The sequence below is a fragment of the Mobula hypostoma genome, chromosome 5, assembly GCF_963921235.1.
Source record: "Mobula hypostoma chromosome 5, sMobHyp1.1, whole genome shotgun sequence".
In the NCBI taxonomy this organism is placed as follows: Eukaryota; Metazoa; Chordata; class Chondrichthyes; order Myliobatiformes; family Myliobatidae; genus Mobula; species Mobula hypostoma.
The window spans coordinates 46,839,915-46,865,352 of NC_086101.1; the positions used below are offsets into that span (position 1 = coordinate 46,839,915).

At 43.0% G+C, this 25,438-nt stretch overlaps 1 protein-coding gene across 1 annotated transcript in view; it reads right to left on the reverse strand.

Moving 5' to 3' along the window:
* Positions 1 to 1,602: 1,602 nt before the first annotated feature.
* The window catches only part of mzt1 (mitotic spindle organizing protein 1), a 33,526-nt gene continuing 9,690 nt past the window's right edge, over positions 1,603 to 25,438 (reverse strand). Inside the window, exons 2-3 of the mRNA XM_063047511.1 lie at positions 9,017 to 9,162; positions 1,603 to 2,620 (exon numbers count right to left, since the gene is read on the reverse strand). Of these exons, the coding sequence (XP_062903581.1) occupies positions 2,597 to 2,620; positions 9,017 to 9,162 (170 nt within the window). The 3' untranslated portion in view covers positions 1,603 to 2,596. The remainder of the gene's footprint in view (positions 2,621 to 9,016; positions 9,163 to 25,438) is intronic.

Consider the following 25,438-nt stretch of genomic DNA (forward strand, 5'->3'; position numbering starts at 1 on the left):
CGAATGGGAATATAACATTCAAATATATTTAATCACTTATTTAATACTTTCAAAATTTCTTTTATTACGTGAATACTGCTGCAGACATCTTGAGTGAAGATATATTTAATGAAATTTAGTTCACTTTGCGTGCAAATTTTTGTAATATTAGCACAATTCAATTTTAATTGCTTCATTTATGGAAGTACAGATCTGTGAGGAAGAGAAGTGGATATCAAAGGCAGTGGAACAAGGGTTCCAGGGTGCCTGGACAAAATGGAATCTGCCTAAGCGCAAGATCTCATGGGCAGAGTTATGGAGACTGGAGTCCTTCTGTATTTCCTTCCTTTTGCGATCCGTGTATGACACCCTTCCATCACCATTACATCTGTACACATGGGGGATGAGAGAGGACCCGAACTGTAAGTTCTGTGGTCAAAAGGGGACACTGGCTCATATGCTGTCCAGGTGTACAACAGCTCTAACTCAAGGACGGTATAGGTGGCGCCATGATACGGCGCTTCTGGCTCTTGCTGACACACTAGAGCGGGAGAGATGCAAGAAGGGGACGGCTGGCACAGATTTGAGGAAGGCCATCACCTTCATCAAAAAGAGGGAGCTAGGCCTTTCATAACCAAACAACCAAAGCCCAATCTGTTGCTAACGGTCAGGTCCTGGGAGATGAGGGTCGATGTGGGAAGGAGGTTGCAGTTCCTGAATGTGGTGCACACAGCCCTCGGACATTGTACTGTGGTCAACCGAAGACAAGAAAATAACTCTGGTTGAGGTGACTGTGCCGTGGGAGGAGGGATGGGAAGAGGCCCACGAGAGAAAGGCCTTGAAGTACCACCCTTAGTGCAGGAGTGTAAAGACAAGAGAAGGCAGACATGGTTGTTCCCTGTGGAGATGGGCTGCAGAGGTTTCCCAGCCAGATCAGCATGGTGGTTGTTGTCAGATCTGGGCGTGGACGAAAGGAGCAAAAAGCAAGCAGCTTGTAGGATGGGGGGAAGAGGCAGGACGAGCCTCTTGTTGGATTTGGAGTAGGCCAGAGGAGGGAAGCTGGAAGCCAGGAGCAGATGGACAGTGATTTGGCCACCACTGCCGGCCCACCAACTGGAGAGTGTCGTGGTTAAGGGTCGAAACACTCTGAAGTTTGGGGACCATCTGATGATATCTGCTCCTGGCTGAAGGCTACGGTTACCTTATAAGGTAACCGGAGAATGTACCCTAACAGGTGTATGTAACAAGAACAAGACGTAGGGACAGAAATAAACAAAAGGCAACTCCAAAAGCCACTTTTATATTTGCTCTACAGGGCGGCACGGTAGTGTAGTGGTTAGCACAATGCTTTACCTTTCAGGTGACATGGGTTTAATTCCCGCCACTGCCTGTAAAGAGGTTGCATGTTTGCCCTGTAACTGTGTGGGTTTGCTCCAGGTGCTCCTACAGGCCAAAGATCTGTTAGTTGGTCATTGTAAATTGTCTCGTGATTGGGCCAGGGTTACATCGGGAACTGCTGGGCAACATGGCTCGAAGAGCTGTAAGTGTCTATTCCATGCTGTATTAACACAAATAATAAATAAATAAATAAATAAATCACCAAGTATACATTCAGTAATTTGAAATATTTATTTATATATGGTGTGCATTTTCAATAGCTACTGTAACATTTACCTGTGTTATTAAAACACATGGCTTGTACTGTATTTTGTAAGAACAAAAGTGCTTCAATTATTAGAAAAATTGAAACAAAATTTATGGATAGGTTGGGTATCTATGCACAGATAATACTTAAAATATCTAACATGCACAAACTTTAACATGCTGATTAATTTGTTTAGGGACAAAACTACATGTTGATATACTGAAACTTTTAATAAAATGCCATACCACTTAATAAAAATAATTCAGAAATTGTAAATCATTGCATTACCAACTATCATTTCAGAATAGCACAAATCATTAGGTTTAATTTTAGAATTGCTTATTATCAGCAGACTGCGACAGCACTGTTTATAATTCTGAAGGGAAAGACAACAATAAATCACTTTTCTTTGTAAATATACCATACTTGCATTCCAATTATGATTTAGCTGATGCCTAGTACAATAAAAAATCTCATAAAGGACGAGCTTCAGTATAATCTGTATTTGTACTGTCATGACATGCCTTGAATAGAAATTTTTTTTTAGTTTTATAAGGCAAAAAAGCTACACACACACACACAGAACAATTACAGTATCAGAGTTAAGGTCAAATGCAAACAAGCATTTCCAGACAAGTAATGAAAGTTAAAATGCATTGTATCAGTTTTAGTAACACCCTCTGCAAGAGGTTAGTGCTTGAAAGACCATTCTTATTTTTTTCAAAAACACAAATTTCCAAAAAAAATCCATTGAAGCAATACATTTTAAACAGAATTTAACAAATTCATTGTAGTTGACAAATATTTGCATGTCAACAACAGATTACTCCAGTTTACATAATTTAACCTGCTGTGATCATCTCTTATCTTATAAAATTATGCTTTTGCCAACTTTGTACAATCTTTCATCACAATGACTTCTGTGTGACCTCGCGTAGGCACCAAGCTGAGAGCTCCATCACAAAAATGATGTCAACCAGTCATATTCTCTGTAATCTAGAAAGGGAAAAAAAAATGCCAAAATTGAGTACAGGTTCTCAAGTGCAGTATTTTGACATTGCTTCACAGCCTATGTATTTTTGAAAATTGCAATACTATGCCAAATCTGATAGAGCTTAAGTTAACTACAATTTTACAGTGCTTTTTAATCAAGACAGACCAGAGATTGGTCAGTGATTGTTGCTCGGCAAGACTAAAGGTAAAACTGGAAAAAATGTTAATTCAAACACTGATACAGAGGGAATTTTAGGATGGATACGAAGTTCCCTCAGATTGTACATACGAATTATATTAGGCAATTTGCAGACCTCCTCCTCAACCACCAGGCACTTGAACGTCAGGGCACAACTTCACTCAACTTCACTTGCCCCATCATTCAAATGCTCCCACAACCCATGGACTCACTTTCAAGGACTCTTTATCTCATGTCTCGACGTCTATTCCTTATTTATTATTATTATTTCTCTCTTTTTGTATTTGCACAGTTTGTCTTCTGCACTTTGGCTGAAGATGGCGCCAGTAACTGGCGACTTTGCGCGAGCTCTCCCTATCAAACTGCCCTCTCCACTATCCTATACCTGAGAAACCCTTCTAAACCTCCAATTTAGCAAGATAAAGATCAACAACACCCTGGCGAAGCTACTGACCCAGCTGGAGACCACCGCGCCAGAACTGCTTCTTAAACTCCGGACCGCACCTGGACCCGACCAGCGAGGCCCACCATGTTCCCAGAGACCCGCGGTCTGCTACTGTGCCAGAGCACTTGGCAACACGGCCCATTCCGACCAGCACCTCTACGGAGCAGACGACCACACAGAAGTGACGGCGGAGATCTCAAGGTGCCCCAGACGCTTCCCTGGAGTGACCATCGTAAAGCCCTGTTGGTGGCCATCCACAGCTGCTGGAAGTGAGGCCTCCGCCGCCGACCTCGGAAATCCAGCCCGAGGCTCGGCTGGAGCGGAGGCCTCCGCAACCGTGACTCGGTTTACAGACTTCTTTCAGCCAGGAGCCCGGCCATCCGGGATTAAGTGTCGGCTTCGGGGCCCGACCCAATCGACAGCCCGGGCCCCCGGCAGCTGGAAGTGGCAGCAGAGCCTCCCTTGTCACTCGGCTCGACCCGGAGTGCCTGACAACACGACCGGCCGATCGATTCCCACGGGACGCGACCACCAAACTCAAAGAGCTGACAACACACTGCATCGATGGAGACCGGGAAAGATGCACTACTTACCGAGGAAACGTGGGAAAAGAGCTGGGCTGCTGGTGAAATTGAAGCTGGGGGGCTTCAGGGTCCCTATGCCCACCACCCTACTAGCTAATGTGCAAGCCATAGAGAACAAGGTGGATGATCCTAAAGGGAGACTCACCTACTGCAGGGAGATGCAGAACTGCTGTGTATTCTGTTTCACTGAGACCTGGCTCTCCCCTGCCACCCCCGACTGTGCCATCCGACGGGAGGGATTTTCGATCCATCAGATGGACTGCACGGCGTCTTCCGGCAAGACGAGGGGAGGTGGTGTCTGCCTACTGATCAACACTGGGTGGTGCTCGGACACAGTGGCACTGACAAGCTCCTGCAGCCCGGACCTGGAACACCTGTCGGTGAAGTGTCATCCCTACTATCTGCCACGGGAATTCACCTCAGTAATACTGACAGCGGTCTACATTCCCCCGCAGGCGGACGTGGACTGTGCTCTGAACGTACTGTATATCAACATCAGTGAACTTGAGACCAGGTTTCCGGAGGCTTTGCTTATTACAGCCGGGGACTTTAACCAGGCCAACCTCAGAAAGGCGCTGCCAAAATTATACCAACATGCCTCCTGCCCCACTAGAGGCCCGAATATAGTTGACCACTGCTACACAGCAGTCAAGGATGCCTACCGTTCCGTCCCACGATCTCACTTCAGAAAATCGGACCATCAAGCCGTACTCCTCCTCCCGGCTTACAAACAGAAACTGAAGCGGGAGGTCACGGTGTCAAAAGTAGCGTCGCGTTGGACAGAGGAAACGGATGAGGTCCTCCGTGACTGCTTTGAATCGGTGGACTGGTTAGTATTCAAGGACTTGACAGCTAACCTCGATGAGTATGCCTCAGCTGTCACAGACTTTATTTGGGAATGCACGGAGGACTGTGTGTCTCGCAAGACGATCCGGGTATTCCCTAACCGGAAACCTTGGATGAATTATGAGGTCAAGTCCCCTCTAAAGACTAGCGCTGCAGCTTTTAGGTCCGGGGATACCAGTTGCTACACGGAATCCAGGCGTGAACTCTGGCAAGCCATTAAGGGCGCCAAGAGGCAATATCGAGCCAAATTGGAAGCCCAGGCTAGCCAAAGGGATGCCAGTAGACTATGGCAGGATCTAAATGAGATCACTGGGCGCAAAGAAAAGGCTGGGAATATCAATAACTCTGGCGCTTCTCTTCCTGACGAACTTAACGTATTCTACGCAAGACTCGAACAGGAGTGTCCCGCTCCCTCCGGTTGAACAGGACCTAGTGGCATCGAGATTCTTCATCACCGAGGAGGACGTTAGAAGGGCCTTCTTGAAGATAAATCCAAGGAAGGCAATGGGCCCAGATGGCGTCCCAGGACGGGTGCTCCGGGCCTGTGCAAGCGAGCTAGCTGGAGTGTTTGCTGACATCTTCAATGTCTCCTTGCTTTAGTCTAAGATCCCCTCGTGTTTAAAGAAGGCAACGATAATCCCAGTGCCGAAGAAGAGCAAGGTGGCATGCCTGAATGACTATCGACCTGTGGCTCTGACATCAATTGCTATGAAGTCCTTCGAGAGACTGGTTATGGCACACATCAGCCACAGCCTACCGGTCAATCTCGACGCTTTGCAATTCGCCTACCGGAGCAACAGGTCAACAGCAGATGCCATCTCTCTGGCCCTACATTTCTCCTTCGAACACCTGGAAAATAAAGATGCATACGCAAGGCTCCTTTTCATTGACTACAGCTCTGCCTTTAATACCATCATTCCAAATAAACTGATTCCCAAGCTCTGGAACCTGGGCCTTAGCACTCAGATCTGCAGCTGGATCTTCAACTTCCTCACAGACAGGACCCAGGCTGTAAAAATAGGGGACAAGCTCTCCCCTACAATCACTCTGATCACCAGTGCCCCACAAGGCTGTGTACTCAGCCCCCTGATTGTGCCCCCATGACTATGTAGCCAAGTTTCCATCAAACTCAATATATAAGTTTACTGATGACACAACAATTGTGGGCCGTATCTCGGGTAATGATGAGTTTGAGTACAGAGAGGAAATTAAGAACCTGGTGGCATGGTGCGAAGACAATAACCTATCCCTCAACGTCAGCAAGACGAAGGAATTGGTTGTTGACTTCATAAGGAGTAGCGGACCGCACAACCCAATTTACATCGGTGGTGCGCAAGTGGAACAGGTCAAAAGCTTTAAGTTCCTCGGGGTCATTATCACAAATGACCTGACTTGGTCCAACCAAGCAGAGTTCACTGTCAAGAAGGCCCACCAGCACCTTTACTTCCTGAGAAAACTAAAGAAATTTGGCCTGTCCCCTAAAACCCTCACTAATTTTTATAGATGCACTGTAGAAAGCATTCTTCTAGGGTGCATCACAACCTGGTATGGAAGTTGTCCTGTCCAAGACCAAAAGAAGCTGCAGAAGATCGTGCACACGGCGCAGCACATCACACAAACCAATCTTCCGTCCGTGGACTCACTTTACACGGCACACTGTCAGAGCAGTCCTGCCAGGATAATCAAGGACACGACCCACCCAGCCAACATACTTTTCGTCCCTCTTCCCTCCAGGAGAAGGTTCAGGAGCTTGAAGACTCGTACGGCCAGATTTGGGAACAGCTTCTTTCCAACTGTGATAAGACTGCTGAACAGATCCTGACCCGGATCTGTGCCGTCCCCTCCAAATATCCGGACCTGCCTCTCAGTTCTTTTGCACTACCTAACTTCTCATTTTTCTATTCTCTGCTTATGATTTATAATTTAAATTTTTAATATTTACTAATTTTAACTATTTTTAGTATTTTTAATATTTAATATTTGTAATCCAGGGAGTGTGAAGCACAGAATAAAATATCGCTGTGATGATTGTACATTCTAGTACCAATTGTTTGGCAACAATAAAGTATAAAGTATAACACCCAAGTCGAGTGGTCTTTCATTCATTCTGTTATGGCTATTACTCTATAGATTTGTTGAATATGCCCACAAGAAAATGGATCTCAGGGTTGTATATGGTGACATATGTACTTTGATAAAGAAATTTACTTTGTGTTTTATAAATAAATTTCCTAATTCAATTCACTAAAAATGTTAAATGGCTCTCACAAATTAAACAAAATCCTTTTTATTGAGGTTTTTCTAAATAAAGAGCCTAATTTTCCCTTTTACCAAATTTTTACTGTGTAAAGATTTTCACTGATTAAAAGGTCCTTCCATATCCCATACTGTCAATTAACTGATGCTCAGTACTCTTCTGTACAGTGCAAACTATAAAATCACTATCATTCAAATTACGTCTGTGTTACAATAAGTTTGGGTTTGGACCCGCAGAATCCTCATGACAAACTTCTGCATGCCAGGAAAGCATACCCACTTACACCAAAGCAGGATAGAATTAAGCAAAAGATCATTCACCCCAATGGGCACACCCTAGTACCTGTAGGCTATACAAATCTTCACCACTGGCATAACCTTTATGTATTTCCACAAGTTTCTTGGTTTAGCAATCTTGAAAAAGCCAATGTGCTTCACTTCCTTGCTTCAATCTGTAATTATTGTACTTAAGTACTTTCCAATTCCTTTTTAAAAGTTCATTATTATTATTATTTGGTCACCAAATTACAGGAAGGATATTAATAAGGTTGATAGAGTGCAGAGAAGGTTTACAAGGATGTTGCCGGGACTTGAGAAACTGAGTTACAGAGAAAGGTTGAATAAGTTAGGACTTTATTCCCTGGAGCGTAGGAGAATGAGGGGAGATTTGATAGAGGCATATAAAATTATGATGGGTATAGATAGAGTGAATGCAAGCAGGCTTTTTCCACTGAGGTTAGGGGAGAAAAAAACCAGAGGACATGGGTTAAGGGTGAAGGGGGAAAAGTTTAAAGAGAAAATTGGGGGGGCGGGGGGGGGACTTCTTCACATGGTGGGAGTGTGGAATGAGCTGCCAGATGAAGTGGTAAATGCGGGCTCACTTTTAACATTTAAGAAAAACTTGGACAGGTATATGGATGAGATGTGTATGGAGGGATATGGTCCAGGTGCAGGTCAGTGGGACTAGGCAGAAAAATGGTTCAGCACAGCTAAGAAGGGCCAAAAGGCCTGCTTCTGTGCTGTAATGTTCTATGGTTCTATAGTTCTAAGTTATTCTAAATTGCCTTCACCCCACTCCATGCATTCCAGATATACACCATCATCTAAAAGTCTCAGTTCTCTTCTTTCTCTTCTGTTGAAAGAGTTTTCAGTTAGTCATTCTACTAAGCATCATCAGTTTTGAAGGCACCTACTGTATCTTCCAATCACAAGCAAGAGAAAATCTGCAGATGCTAGAAATCCAAGGAACACACACAAGATGCTTTGTAAAGACATTGTAAAGACTACTTTTCTCCACAGATGCTGCCTGGCCTGCTGAGTTCCTCCAGCATTTTGTGTGTGTTTATTGTATCTTCCATCAACTTCTGTTCCAACAGCTTTTGCATATGCAGTGTCTGCTAAGAATTTACTGATTTTTTTTTTCCTTTTGAAATCTGACCTCTTTATTCTTTACTTCATGTTTTCAAGTTTAAGTATTTGTCAACTTCTGTCACAGAACATTCTTGCTGCAGTCAACCACTGTTCAACTGTGAGGATCAGCTAACCAGAAAATTAGTTTCTGTTGATTCATACTAAACTGCCACCTTACAAGTACATATTTTCATGTTCTGCAATATTTCATTGCAAAGGTATATGCTACATATTTTTCTAATCCAATACCTCACCCTCTAAGCTTAGGTTTCATATCATTTACACTTGTATAGAAGACCACCCACATTTGTTAAAGTAGCAAGTTCCTTTATACATTAAACCAGTCACAGGGTTTCTGCTGCTCCCTAAATTAATCCCTTTTATAGTATATTTATGCAGATTCCGTTGTGACAAACTGTAGGTTACCCTTGTGTAAAAAATTACTGAAGTCAATGGAACCCAACTTTAGGAGTGAAGGAGAATGCACAACACTGTCATATAGCTCGTTAGTACTCTTAACTTTCAAGGCAATAGACCTACACAAAGGATAAGGGTGCTCTAATAAGGCAGGAGAAATCAATCTCAGGTATGTAGGCTCAAATAGCTTTTCCCTGCTATGAAATACACCGTCTGTTTTATCGCACATAAATTTTGCTTACTTTAAGTGATTCAGTGGCCTTGCGCAGTTCCTTAATAACTGAGGCCAAGGCTTCAGGATTGATTCCCTGTTCACAAAGACGGACACAGATTGAGAGGGACTCCATGTCAAGACCAGTATTCAGCAATCTTGAAATTTCAAGGAGAACTGGAAGGAAAAAAAAGTTAATTTTATTGCTTTGGGTAGAATTAGAAGACAATTGCTCAGAAGATCCAAAATGCATCATGTTAATATAATACTATATCAGTAACAACTTGCATATAACATGGTCTCGTAATCATGTCATTACCTTTATGTTTTAGTGTCAGGATTCTAGGGACAACATAATCACTTTTAAAATCCACAGCAGCATTAATTAGAATTCAACTAACAGAAATATTAAGTTTAATGTTTCATGTCTAAAGTTTTGCAGTCAATAACTGCAAAAAAAGGTGTATATACACTCAGCCAGTTTTAAATCAATGTGATGAAGTGAAATGTCATGATTTTTGAAAGTTCTGAGAAAAAGAAGTTGAACTACAAATCTAAAATTGCTTGCACTTGTTCAATTGTATAAAACTCTTTAGGAAGTAATGCAAGACACAATTGATAGAAAAAAAGTTTAATGTATAATTTCTTTAAATGTACAGTACTGTGGGGATTTTCCCCCACAAAAATCCTCAAGTAATTACAGGTTTCTCCCGCTATCAGAAGGTACAGCGTTCCTATGAAACGGTCCGTAAGGCGGAATCTCATAAAGTGAATAAGCAATTATCATTTATTAATATGGGAAAAATTTTTGAGCGAACCCAGACCCAAAAAAAACCTACAAAATCATGCCAAATAACACATAAAACCTAAAATAACAGTAACATATAGTAAAAGCAGGAATGATATGATAAATACACAGCTTATATAAAGTAGAAATACTTTTCTGCAGCACTGTCTAGCGCAGCGAAAATCTCGCGGAAGCGCTCTCGGCAAAAACACGGCGCAAGCACTCTTAGCAGAAACACTCTCTCCAGTAACCTTTAAGCTATGAAGCTGCCAAATTATACCAAATAACACATAAAAATACACAGCCTATATAAAGTAGAAATAATGTATGTACAGTGTAGTTTCATTTACCGGAATCGGGAAGACTCCAATAAATTGCAGTTTCATCACAGTTAAACACTTGCTTATACGAATAAGCACCTGACGCAATCAGCAATCGCCTCTGATCTGGGCGACATTTATGTGCCGGGCGGCAACTAATTAATTAACTTGTTTATTTTGGCTTTTTTCTTAAAGTTGTGCTGGGTGCGTTCCGACTACCACTGCACCACTGCATTCTTCGCGGCCCGGAAGTTGGGGACCACTGCTTAAACTATGAAGCTGCCCTCGCCTCAGAAACCGATCAAACCACCCACGACTACCTTTAAATTCCACTTTCATCACCATCGTCCAGTGCTTTCTGTGTCAGCTTATTAAAAAGACTGACTAATTTCTTCTTAAGTATAAGAAAACTTAACGGAACACCACGCTTTGTACACCCATCAATCCACTCAAGCAATAGACTTTCCATTTTATCCATTACTGGATGCTGACTAAGAGAGACCACTTTGCTACGAGCAGAATCAACAGTAACATCGGCAGCTTTCGAAATTCTTTCTCTCCGCGTATAAATAGTGCGAATGGTGGACGCAGGCAAGTTCAACGCGCGGACAATGTCTTTGCTTTGTTCACCACGATCAAATCGCTTAATTATGTCTAGTTTTACGCTGAGTGTAACACCCTTACGAGCCCTTTTAGGCTTTTCCGATACCTTGGAACTCATCTTGCTAACGGATGCAGAAAATAAATTGAGGTAAAGCACGTGTTTAAGCAATGCTGGCTAGAATGCAGTTCCGGGGGAGGAGCTTGGCTGCTTGAGCGCGAGCTGCTTTTTCTCACGTGCTGCCTTTTTTCGTAACAGTGAAAACACCTTCTGTTAGCGAAAACAGGTAACTAATGCAGGTCTTTCGTAACAGTGAGGTGTTGTAAAGCAAACGTTCGGAAAACGGGGGCTACCTGCATACTACAGGCGTATCTTCAATAAACAGATTAGTTACCTCTTCAGGTCCATACACCAATTTCCTGAAATTGTTAATGTATACCCTTTCAATCAGGAATAATAAAATAGATATTTATAGATGCAGTTTTGAAACTGCAAGCATTTGAGTGGAAAGATTAAACATAGTTATCTCACTTAAATGTAAAAAAGTTCATTTTTATCTCAGGAAATTGTAATTAAAATTGCACTTAATTTGTCGTTTGACGTCTTAAAGAGAAACATAACTATCGCACAATTAGGACAGTAATGCTAATATTTGAAGCACAAGGTATATTCTTCAATACAGCAGTTAATGGTCTGGAGAACACGTACGTGTATACACACACACACACACACACACACACACAAATATTTTGTTGCACTTTCAGTTTTAGCTTTAGAATTGTTTTAAAACTGAAATTAGAAATGACATAACATATAATGTAAATTATAAGACTTTATTGATCCCAAAGGAAATTATTGTTACATGGTTGCTCAGTCAGAAGTATATACTTTAAAATACAAAATGTAATCATTGAGGTACAAAAAAAAACAAAATATGCATTAAAAAGTAATACAGATGTGTATTGAAACTATACACTTATATACTTCAGGAGGAGGAGTTGTAGTTGTATAGCCACAGGGAGAAAGGATCTCCTGTGGGGTTCAGTGGTGCACCTTGGTGGAATCAGTCTGTCACTAAAGGTGCTCGTCTGTTTTCCCAGTACGTCATGGAGGGGGTGAGAGGGATTGTCCATAATGCTCCATAACTTCTGTAGATGTAACCACCAGGAAAGCCAGTTCCAATCCCAGAACAGAAGCAGCCTTCTTGATGAGCTTATCAATCTTCTTGGCACCAATTGCTCTCACCTTGCTGGCATGGCAGACTACAGCATAGAATAGAATGGTGGCCACAGCCGAAACGTAGAACATCTGCAGCAGAGTACTGCAGACGTTGACCGGAGCCTCCTCAGGAGGTACAGTCGGCTCCATCTCGTCTTGTACAGAGCCCCTGTATTTTTAGTCCTGTCCAGGTGAGCTCCTAGATATTTGTAATCCTGGTTGACTTCCACATCTGTTCCCTTAATGAAGATGGGGATGCAGGGTATTTTCACCTTCCTGAAGTCCACCACCTACTCGTCAAGTCACTTTTTATTGACATTTCGATCATAACTGCTGGTACAGTACACAGTAAAAATGGGACAATGTTTTTCAGGACCATGGTGCTACATAAAACAATACAAAAACTACACTGATCCACATAAAAACAACACAAAAACTACACTAGACTACAGACTTACCCAGGACTGCATACAGTGCACAAAAGAGTGCAGGCATTACAATAAATAATAAACAACACAATATACACAGTAGAGGGCAGTAGGTTGGTGTCAGTCCAGGCTCTGGGTATTGAGGAGTCTGATGACTTGGGGGAAGAAACTGTTACATAGTCTGGTCATGAGAGCCCAAATACTTCGGTGCCTTTTGCCAGATGGCAGGAGAGAGAAGAGTTTGTATGAGAGGTGGGTGGGGTCCTTCGTAATGCTGTTTGCTTTACGGATGCAGCGTGTGATGTAAATGTCTGTAATGGCGAGAAGAGAGACCCCGATGATCTTCTCAGCTGACCTCACTATCCGTTGCAGGGTCTTGCAGTCCGAGATGGTGCAATTTCCGAAGCAGGCAGTGATGCAGCTGCTCAGGATGCTCTCAATACAACCTCTGTAGAACATGGTGAGGATGGGGTGTGGGAGATGGACTTTTCTCAGCCTTCGCAGAAAGTAGAGACGCTGCTGGGCTTTCTTTGCTATGGAGCAGGTGTTGAGGGACCAGGTGAGATTCTCCGCCAGGTGAACACCAAGAGATTTGGTGCTCTTAACGATCTCTGCAGAGTCGTCAATGTTCAGTGGACAGTGGTCGCACCGTGTCCTCCTGAAGTCAACAACCATCTCTTGAGTTTTGTTCACATTCAGAGACAGGTTGTTGGCTCTGCACCAGTTCCTCTAGCCGCTGCACCTCCTCTCTGTATGCTGACTCATCGTTCTTGCTGATGAGACCCACCACGGTCGTGTCATCGGCGAACTTGATGATGTGGTTCAAGCTGTGTGTTGCAGCACAGTCGTGGGTCAGCAGAGTGAACAGCAGTGGACTGAGCACACAGCCCTGGGGGGCCCCCGTGCTCAGTGTGATGGTATTGAAGATGCTGCTTCCAATCCGGACTGACTAGTCTCCCAGTCAGGAAATCTAGGATCCAGCTGAAGAGGGAGGTGTTCAGGCCCAGTAGGCTCAGCGTTCCAATCAGTATTTGAGGAATGGTTGTGTTGAATGCCGAACTGAAGTCTATGAACAGCATTCCAATGTACATGTCTTTTTTGTCCAGGTGGAGGGTGATGGCAATGGCGTCGTCTGTTGAACGGTTGGGACAGTACGCGAACTGCAGAGGGTCCAGTGAGGGGGGGAAGCAGAGTCTTGATGTGTCTCATGACGAGCCTCTTGAAACACTTCATGATGATGGATGTGAGTGCAACGGGACCGTAGTCAGTGAGGCAGAACATTGGACTTCTTCGACACGGGGACGATGGTGGCGGCTTTGAAGCACGCAGGAATGACGGCGCAGCTTAGGGAGATGTTGAAGACATCAGTGAGAATCTCTGCTAGCTGGTCTGCACATCCTCTAAGCACTCTGCCAGGAATATTGTCTGGTCCAGCAGCCTTCCGTGGGTTGATCCTACACAGGGTTCTCCTCACATCGGCCACAGTAAAACACAGCACCTGGTCATTTGGAGGAGGGTGGTCTTCCTCGCCGCCACATCATTTTCAGCCTCAAAACGAGCGTAGAAGTTGTTCAACAAATCTGGGAGGGAGGCATCACCAGCACAGGCAGGTGATGTTGTCTTGTAATTGGTGATGTCCTGAATGCTCTTCCACATTCGCCGTGTGTCGCCGCTGTCCTGGAAGTGGCTGTGGATTCACTGGGCGTGTGCACGCTTTGCCTCTCTGATGGCCCAGGGCAGTTTGGCCCTCGCTGTTGTTAGGGCTGCCTTGTCACCTGCTCTGAAGGCAGAGTCACGGGTCCTCAGCAGCGTATGCACCTCCACAGTCATCCATGGCTTCTGGTTAGCACGTGTAGAGATGGTCTTGGCCACAGTGACGTCATCAATGCACTTGCTGATGTTAGTCACTGATGCCGTGTATTCCTCTAAGTTGGGAAAGTCACCATCGGTTGCAGCCTCCCTGAACATGTGCCAGTCAGTGTGCTCCTTGGTTTTAGTGATGTTGAGCTGCAGGTGATTCAGCCCACACCATTCAACAAAGTTGTCCACCACTCTTCTGTGCTCAGCCTCTTGACCCGTCTGATATAGCCCACAATTGCTGAATCGTCTGAAAACTTCTACAGGTGGAGTATCTGATGTCCGAGGACAGCACAGCCCCCTGAGGTGCCCCTGTGCTGCTAACCACAGTATCTGATACACAGCTCTGCAATCTCATAGACTACCTGTCCAGACGGCCACAGTATGTAATCCAGGACACCAGTGTAGCATCACCAACATCTCCATGAACTTACTCTCTAGTAAAGAAGGTTATATGGTGTTAAAAGCACTGGAAAAATCAAAGAACATGATTCTCACAATACTGCCTGTCTCATCTAGATGGGCGCAAGCCTGTTGAAGCAGGAAGACGATGGCATCATTGACTCCAGTATGTGGTTAGTAAACGAACTGCATGGGGTTCAATGATGGATATATGATGGTGTGTCAGGATCAGTCTTTCTAATGATTTCATAATATCAGAATTAGAATCAGGTTTATTATCACCAGCACGTGACATGAAATTTGTTAACTTGGCAGCAACAGTTCAATGCAATACATAATCTAGCAGAGAAAATAATAATAATAAATAAACAAGTAAATAATTTACGTATATTGAATAGATTTCAAAATAACGTGCAAAAACAGAAATACTGTATACAGGTGTCCCCTGCTTTTCAAATGTTCGCTTTACGAAACCTCACTGTTATGAAAGACCTACATTAGTACCCTGTTTTCAGTAACAGAAGGTTTTTTCACTGTCATGAAAAAAGCAGCGTGCGAAAAATGGCGGCGTGCAAAAAAAAAAGCAGCACTTGCCCCGAGCAGCCAAGCTCCTCCCCTGGAACTGCATTCTAGCTGCCATTGCTTAAACTCAATATATTTTGTGCATCCATTAGCAAGATGAGTTCTAAGGTATCGGAAAAGCCTAAAAGAGCTCGTAAGGGTGTTACACTTAGCGTAAAACTAGACATAATTAAGCGTTTTGATCATGGTGGACGAAGCAAAGACATTGTCCGCGCGTTGAACTTGCCTGCATCCACCATTTGCACTATTTATACGCAGAGAGAAAAAATCTTGATAGCTGCCGATGTTACTGTTGGTTCTGCTCGTAGCAAAGTGGTCTCTCTTAGTCGGCATTCAGTAATGGATAAAATGGAAAGTCTATTGCTTGAGTGGATTGATGGGTGTACAAAATGTGGTGTTCCTTTAAGTTATCTTATACAAGGAGAAATCAATCAGTCTTTTTAATAAGCTGAAACAGAAAGCACTGGCCGAAGGTGATGAAAGTGTTGCAAAAGTGGAATTTAAAGGTAGTCACAGGTGGTTTGATCGGTTTCTGAGGCGAGGGCAGCTTCACAGTTTAACATTTACCGGACAGAGTGCTTCGGCTGATACTGAAGCTGCCGAAAGGTTCCCAGCAGAACTGAAGAAAATAATTACAGAAGGTGGTTATTCGTATAAGCGAGTGTTTAAATGTGACGAAACTGCAACTTATTGGAAAAAATTGCTGAGTAAGACATTTATTTCGAAAGAAGAAAAGCAGGCTAAGGGACACAAGGCATCGAAGGACAGGTTTACCCTAATGCCTATTATTAACGCCACTGGTGATGCTGTCCTTAAGCCTCTACTAGTGTACCATTCAGGAAATCCGAGGGCACTTAAAGGCGTTGATAAGAAAACACTTCCCGTTGTGTTCCATTCACATCCAAGCAGTTGGAACACCCAAGTGCTGTTTTCTGTTTTGTTGAAAAATACTGTAGAGAAAATAACCTCGATAATAGGTGTCTTGTGATTGTGGATAATTGTGCTGCTCATCCACCTGCCATTACCGAGTAGGGCGGTAACATTTGTGTTGCGTTCTTACCGCCGAATACGACATCGTTGCTGTAGCCCTGTGACCAAGGCCTAACAGCCACAATTAAGGCTTACTATACGCAAAACGTGATGCGTTTTATTGTAAGTGCTATTGATAGAGAGGGCAACTCCGAAGTGTCTTTGTGAGAGATCTGGAAAGACTACAATATAAAACTGGCAATCGCCAACATTGGAGATGCTCTCGATAGGCTAACAGTCTCGATGAGAAATGGCGTTTGGAGGAAACTATGTCCCGAAGCAGTGAACGATTTTAAAGGCTTCGAACCATCAACAATAAATACGACAATAGTGAGCTTGGCTAAGGAGGCGGGGTTTGTGGAAGTTGACGAAGATGATGTTGAGGAGGTTTTGGCATCCCATGACCAAGAATTGACAGATGAAGAGCTGATGCAATTGCAAGAGGAAAGGATAACAATCGAAACCGAACGCAGTAGCGAAAATGAAGTCGTCCAGGGACTGAATGTGAAGCAGTTGCGTGATATCTTCGCTGCGATTGACAGCGCTGCAATGATTGCGGAAAAGTATGACTTTAATTTTGAAAGGGCACGTAGGTTTAGGGCAGGTTTGCAGGATGTTTTGAGTTCTTACAAAGAACTGTATGATAGAAAAATGCGCGAGGCTCAGCAGTCAAGTATACTGTCGTTTTTCAAGCCTTGCACATCAGCCACAGCAGACGACGAACCTCGACCTTTGACATCGAGGCAGGCAGACATAGGAGAAGATGACCTGGCTACCCTATTGGAAACAGACAACGATGAGATGCCTCCCCAGTCTCCTCTACCTCCCACCACCCCAATTTCCGACGACTCAGCCTAACACACCATCCCGATTCCCGTAAGTGAAACTACACTGTACATACATTATTTCTACTTTATATAGGTTGTGTATTTCTGTGTTATTTAGTATGATTTGTCATTTGGTATGATTTGGCAGCCTCGTTGCTTAAAGGTTACTGGAGAGTGCTTCCGCCGACAGCGCCTGCGCCGACAGTGCTTCTGCCGAGAGCGCATGCATCAGATTTTCGCTGCGCTAGACTGTGTTTCAATGATTGCAAAAAGTATTTCTACTTTATATAGGCTGTGTATTTATCATATCATTCCTGCTTTTACTATATGTTACTGTTATTTTAGGTTTTATGTGTTATTTGGCATGATTTGGTACGTTATTTTTTGGGTCTGGAAATGCTCAAAAATTTTTCCCATATTAATAAATGGTAATTGCTTCTTCACTTTACGACATTTCTGCTTACGAACCATCTCATTGGAACGCTCTACCTTCGGATGGCGGGAAAAACCTGTATTAAAAAAAAGTGAGGCAGTGTCCAAAGATTCAATGTCCATTTAGGAATCAGATGGCAGAGGGGAAGAAGCCATTCCTGAGCCTGTGTGTGTGTGCCTTCAGGCTTCTGTACCTCCTACCTGATGGTAACAGTGAGAAAAGGGCATGCCCTGGGTGCTGGAGGTTCTTAATAATAGACGTTGCCTTTCTGAGACACTGATCCCTAAAGATGTCCCGTGTACTTTGTAGGCTAGTGCCCAAGATGGAGCTGACCTTCTTTCAGTCCTGTGCAGTAGCCCCTCCATACCAGACAGTGATGCAGCCTGTCAGAATGCTCTCCATGGTACAACTATAGAAGTTTTTGAGTATATTTGTTGACATGCCAAATCTCATCAAACTCCTAATAAAGTATAGCCGCTGCCTTGCCTTCTTTATAACTACATCAATAAGTTGGAACCAGGTTAGATCCTCAAAGATCTTGACACCCAGGAATTTGAAGCTGCTCCCTCTCTCCACTTCTGATCCCTTTATGAGGATTGGTATGTGTTCCTTCGTCTTACCTTTCCCGAAGTCCACAATCAGCTCTTTCATTTTACTGACGTTGAGTGCCAGGCTGTTGCTGCGACACCACTCCACTAGTTGGCATATCTCACTCTTGTACACCTTCTCATCATCACCTGAGATTCTACCAACAATGGTTGTATCATCAGCAAATTATAGATGGTATTTGATCTATGCCTAGCCACACAGTCATGTGTATATAGAGAGCAGAGCAGTGGACTAGGCACACACCCCTGAGGTGCGCCAGTGCTGATCATCAGTGAGGAGAATATGTAATCACCAATCCATACAGATTGTGATCTTCCGGTTAGGAAGGTGAGAATCCAATTACAGAGGGAGGTACAAAGGCCCAGGTTCTGCAACTTCTCAATCAGGACTGTGGGAATGATGGTATTAAATGCTGAGCTATAGTCAATGAACAGCATCCTGTCATAGGTGTTTGTGTTGTCCAGGTGGTCAAAAGCCATGTGGAGAGCCATTGAGATTGCGCCTGCTGTTGACCTATTGTGACGATAGGCAAATTGCAATGGGTCTAGGTCCCTGCTGAGGCAGAAGTTCAGTCTAGTCATGACTAACCTCTCAAAGCATTTCATCACTGTCGATGTGAGTGCTACTGGGTGATTGTCATTAAGACAGCCCACATTATTCTTCTTAGGCACTGGAATAATTGTTGCCTTTTTGAAGCAAATAGGAACTTCCACCCGCAGCAGTGAGAGGTTGAAAATGTCCTTGAATACTCCCGCTAGTTGGTTGGCACAGGTTTTCAGAGCCTTACCAGGTACTCCATCAAGAACTTCTGCCTTGCGAGGGTTCATTCTCTTTAAAGACAGTCTAACATCGGCCTCTGAGACAGAGATCACAGGGTCATCAGGTGCAGTAGGGATCTTCACAGCTGTAGTTGTGTCCTCCCTTTCAAAGCGTGCATAGAAGGCATTGAGTTCATCAGGTAGTGAAGCATCGCTACCATTCATGCTATTGGGTTCCACTTTGTAGGCAGTAATGTCTTGCAGACCCTGTCAGAGTTGCCGTGCATTCGATGCCACCTCCAACCTCGTTCAAAATTGTCTCTTCGCCCTTGAAATAGCCCTCCGCATATCATACCTGGTTTTCTGGTACAGGCCTGGGTTGCCAGACTTGAATGCCACAGATCTAGCCTTCAGCAGATGACTACCTCCTGGTTCATCCACGGTTTTTGGTTTGGAAATGTACAGCAAGTCTACATGCGAGGTCAGTGTCACTGGGTGTGGTGGGACATGACTTCCTGGGTACTGGAACTAGGCAGGATGTTTTCCACAGCACAGGGATCCTCTCCAGGCTCAGGCTCAGATTAAGGAGGTAGCACACGCCTTGTGTACCCTAGGGCTGATGCCGTCCGGGCCCACAGCCTTGCCTGGGTGAAGTCTGCTGAGCTTTCTCCTTAGCTGCTCAGCAGTGACAGTCCATGTATCTTGGGTCATTGGCTCTCCGTTGACCTCCTATCTCCATCTCTGAATGCCCTCTTCTTCCTGTTCAGTATGGCTTTGACGTCCAAAGGTTTATTGTTTGGGAAACAGCTTACAGTCCTAGTTGGAACAGAATTGTCCTCAAAGAAGTGATGTACCCTGTAATGCAATCCATCAGTCCTTCAATGTCCTCTCCATAAGGACTACAGAGCACATCCCAGTCAGTCTCTTCAAGGCAGCCTTACAGGGCCTCATTGGCCTCCTGTGACCATTTCCTAACAGACTTCTTGATCACAGGTTGCCACTGGACCAGAAGCTTATACAAGGACTGAAGCAACACCAGGTTATGATCTGATCTGCCAAGTTATACATATATGTACACTTGTCTCCCTTACTCTGAGGACAGCTTACATAGATTGATGAGCTTCTTTCCACATTTCTTATAATAAAAATCACCTACCATTATATTTACTGCTGAAATACAATTCACATCCTTCAAATCCTCAGATTTTCATTGTATTCCTCCAATTCCAAAATACATAAATGTCAGATCTCGATTATATTTGATCCCCAGGCTCTTTTTGGAGTTCCAAGAATGAGTGAAGAACTTCGATTTTCACAATAATTTATTTTAAAGTTTAAAAGAAGATAGGGTAACAAGGCAGATGAGAGATGATAAATTAAAAGATTCAATATAAAAAGATAGCACCGTTGAAAAATCTATTACCTTTATACTCGAGATAAAAAGAGTTCTTTAGAGATAAACCAATTAATAGGCTACACAATTAAAACAATTACAACATATGTATAATGTGCTAATACTTAGCCAATTAAAAAAATGAGAAGATATAAACAAGAGAAATTCTGCAGATGCAGGAAATTCAAGCAACGTACACAAAATGCTGGAGAAACTCAGCAGGCCAAGCAGCATCTATGGAAAAGAGTAAACAGACAAAGTTTCAGGCCAAAGGTCTCATTGTACGAGTTCATTGTAGTGCTAACTGGTTATAGTGTTGTGTTACTCGAGTAGTGAGTTAAGCCTGATTTATACTTGTGCATATGGTCTACGCTGTAGGCCTGATTTATACTTTTGCATAGCCCTACGCCGTAGCGAGCATGCGTTGTTGTGTCTGCGTCACTCTGCAATTCACCGCCAAAATGCTAGTTGGCGATGGGGTTTCTATGCCACTGTGTTGAGTTTCTTCGTGAGAGACATGGACGAGGAAATGCATTTCAAATATTTTCAGATGTTGGCAGACAGATTTGATGATTTGGTTCATCGTCTCCAACCATTTATTTTGTATCAGTGTACAGACATGGCGGAGAAAAGCAATCGGAAATGCGTATGAGGAAATGTGATGCTACCAAGCGGACCAATCACAGTTGTTGCAGTCTGCGTCGCCACGAATTGTGAGTTACTTTTTTGGGGAGGTGCATGTCACCCTACAGCGTAAGGTACGCGGTACCTACGGCGTACATTTAACGCAGAAGTATAAATTGGGCTTAAGGCTGTTCATTAATTCACCTACCAGTTTCTTGACTGTATTCTTCCAATAGTCAAGAAACCGAACTAACTGTCAACAGCTGTAGTGCAAAATTAAAACATACAAATTAAGATATTACCAGAAAGGAACTATCATCCAAGTTCAACACTTAAATTCAATGCTAAAATGCTGTAGCATTTTTTTTAAGTCACTTGAGGTTCAACCATTTGAATTGGGAACAATATGTTACTTGTTACATATACTCAGTGGCCATTTTATTAGGTACAGCTTGATAATGCAACTATCAATTCTCACAAGCTTGGTACTCTAAAAATGGCAATTAAGCATGTTCTCGCCTATCTGACAAGGAAATGTGGAGAAAAGCAATGCAATTAAAGCTACGTTAGAGAAATAACTCATCGGGTGATTGATAAGTTTGTGGCCTAAGGTAGAAGGAGATGAGTTATTACCTTCAAACTTTCTGCATAATCACTCAAAGCGTTGAACTGCATGTGCATGGGACGAGAGCTGTATAACTCATCTCCTTCTACCTTAGGCCACGAACTTATCAATCATCCCTGCCGTGGACACTTTCTGGAGGTCCAAGGTCTGTATGCTCCACGACTGCTGGACTAAGTGTGTAAATGCAGGAGGGGATTATGTTGAAAAATAAACGTGCTAGGTTTTCTAAAATTGACTCCTTCTACCTTAGGCCACAAACTTATCAATCACCCTCGTATATGGGGTTACTAACCTGGATGAAGAAGTGGAAGTGAGATTTTTTTTTAAACTCAATTAATGTTTTTATTAAATGGTTGGTTAACATGTACTAATATAATTTATTTCAACTGTGAAGAGACAACCCAGGCTGCCAAAAGACAAGGGTTTCAGGACCCATCAACCGAGTTATGAAGACAACCATGGATGCGAGGCTGACATATCAACTGGGCCCACAGTGTTACAAGAGAGTAGTGCAACCACTGGATTCATGTGGAATGAGAGTTTAAGCTAACGCAAGGGATGAGTATGACCCAAATCACTGACAGCTGATAGCACTGTCTGGTTTGGGTTATAGGTTAGAATACAGAACAGTTTAAGAAATTGAAAGTAACAAATTAGTCATGGATATGAATATGTTCAACTTATAATATCTGGGTGAACACAAGACATAACCAGCAGCATTTGTCAAATATAGTAGGTAATTTTAGATTAATTAATTTTGGTTTCTATACACAAATAATCTGCATTGACAGTTTTATAAAAACAGCTTACAACAAATTAGATTCTGGAGCTGCTATAACTTGCTGAAAGCCACAGCAAATGCATTTAAAAAAAAAATAAGCATTATTATCTGTGCAAATCAAATTTTGCCATCCTGAACAAATGTAATTTAAAGTTTGAAATGATTAGGCAGTGTTGTATGAAACCTGCAGTCATGACATTGTACAGCTGGATCCACTTTTTTGGCAAGGTCATTCAATGCTTTATTCAAGATTGATCAAGAACAATTATGATTCCTGATTACAGATTTAATATCGATGAAAGACCAGTTCAAACCATCACTCAATAAGTCACCTTTCAAGATTTACAGTTCTGCTGTTAAATATGTAACAGAACCAATGATTTTAAAATTACGGTTATAAATCTGTTGGAATTTAAAGAAATAACAAGCAGGATAGATAAAGGAGAATCAGTGGATGTTGTGCACTTGGATTTTCAGAAGGCCTCTGACAAGGTGCCACAGATGAGGCTGCTTAACAAGAGAAGAGTCCCTGATATTACAGAAAAGATACTAGCATGGATAGAAAGCAAAGTTTGGGAATAAAAAGAGCCTTTTCTGGTTGGCTGCCGGTGACTAGTGGCATTCCACAGGGGTCAGTATTGGGACCAATTCTTTTTACATTATACTGTATGTCAATGATTTGCTTGATGGAATTGATGCCTTTATGTCCAAGTTTGCAGACGATATGAAGATAGGTAGAGGGACAGGTAGTGTTGAGGAAGCAGGGAGGCTGCAGAAGGATTTAGACAGATTAGGACAATGGGCAAAGAAGTGGCAGATGGAATAATGTCAGGAACTACATGATCATGCACTTTGGTTGAAGAAGACTATTTTCTAAACAGGAAGAAAAATCAAAAATCCGAGGTGCAAAGGGACCTGCAAGTCATTGTGCAGGATTCCCTAAAAGTTAACTCGCAGGTTGAGTCAGTGGTGAGGAAGGCATTGCAATGTTAGTATGCATTTCGAAAGGTCTAGAATATAAAAGCAAGGAACTAGTGAGGCCTGACTTGAAGTACTGTGAGCAGTTTTGGGCCCCTCATCTAAGAAAGGATGTCCTGGCATTGGACAGGGTTTACAAGAGGTTCATGTGAATGATTCCAGGAATGAAAGGGTTATCACAAGAGGAGCATTAGATGGTTCTGGGCCTGTACTCCAGGAATTTAGAAGAATAATAGGGGGATCTCATTGAAACCTATCAAATGTTGAAAATCCTAGATAAAGTGGATGTGGAGAGGATGTTTCCTACAGTGGGGAGCACTGAACCAAAGAGCAAAGCCTCAGAATGGAGGGATGCCCACTTAGAATGGAAATGGAGAGGAATTTCTTTATCCAGAGGGCAGTGAATCTGTGGAATTCGTTGCCACAGGTGGTTGTGGAGTGGGTGTATTTAAGGCAAAGGTTGATAGGTTCTAGATATCAGGGCATGAAAGGTTACAAGAAGGCAAGGAAATGGGATTGAGAGGAGAAAGCAGATCGGCCACCGTGAAATGGCGGTGCAGACTTGATGGTCTGGATTGCCTGATTCTGCTCCAATGACTTAAATGAATAAGACTAGTTGAAAGCTAGAAGGAAATTTTATGTACAGTGACAGTAATTTATTATCATGCAGGACTTTGCTGGAACCTGACCACGCTGAAGCAAGTCTGCGGTAAAGAACCTTAGATCCTATTTTGAGTCTGTATTTGCAACACTAACAGAAAAAAACACTGCTTTTTTGGTTAAATATTTTAAACAGCAGTTCAGCCTGCAAGAAAGTTATACGTCTTATCATTTGTAAGTTTGAATTCCAAAAATAAAGCTTATTTCCTATTCCTATAGTACAAACCCCATTTCCAGAAAAGTTGGGATATTTTCCGAAATGCAATAAAAACAAAAATCTGTGATATGTTAATTCACGTGAACCTTTATTTAACTGAAAAAAGTACAAAGAAAAGATTTTCAATAGTTTTACTGACCAACTTAATTGTATTTTGTAAACATACACAGATTTAGAATTTGATGGCTGCAACACACTCAACAAAAGTTGGGACAGAGGCATGTTTACCATTGCGTTACATCTCTTTTCCTTTCAATAACACTTTTTAATCGTTTTGGAACTGAGGATACTAATTGTAGTAGATTTGCAATTGGAAATTTTGTCCGTTCTTGCTTGATACAAGACTTCAGCTGCTCAACAGTCTGTGGTCTCCGTTGTCTGATTCTCCTCTTCATGATGCGCCATACATTTTCAATAGGAGATAGATCTGGATTGACAGCAGGCCAGTCAAGCACACGTACTCCGCGTCTACAAAGCCACGCTGTTGTAGCCTGTGCAGAATGTGGCCTGGCATTGTCCTGCTGAGATAAGCATGGACGTCCCGGGAAGAGACGTCGCCTTGATGGCAACATATGTCTCTCTAAAATCCTAATATATGCCTCAGAGTCAATGGTACCTTCACATACATGCAACTCACCCATGCCATGGGCACTGATGCACCCCTTTACCATCACAGATGCTGGCTTTTGCACCTTTTGCTGATAACAATCTGGATGGTCGTTTTCATCTTTGGCACGGAGAACTCGACACCTGTTTTTTCCAAAAACTAGCTGAAATGTGGACTCATCTGACCACAGCACATGGTTCCACAGTCTTTCGGTACATCTGAGATGAGCTCAGGCCCAGAAGACTCGCCGGTGTTTCTGCATAGAGTTGATGTCCTTGCGTAATACAGTTTCAAGGTGCATTTCTGGATGCAACGACGGACTGTGTTGAATGACAATGGTTCTCCGAAGTACTCCCGAGCCCAGGTGGCTATAATTGTCACAGTAGCATGACCGTTTCTTAGGCAGTGCCGCCTGAGGGCTCGAAGATCACGCGCATTCAACAGTGGTTTCCAACCTTGCCCTTTACGCACTGAGATGTCTCTGAATTCTCTGAATCTTTTCACAATATTATGTACTGTAGATGTTGAAAGACCTAAATTCTCTGCAATCTTGCGTTGAGAAACGTTCCTTTTGAACTGACTAACAATTCCCTCAGGAATTTTGGCACAAAGGGGTGAGACACGACCCATCCTTGCTTGCAAAGACTGAGCCTTTGATGGACACTACTTTTATACCCAGTCATGATACCTCACCTGTTACCAATTAGCCTATTAAAT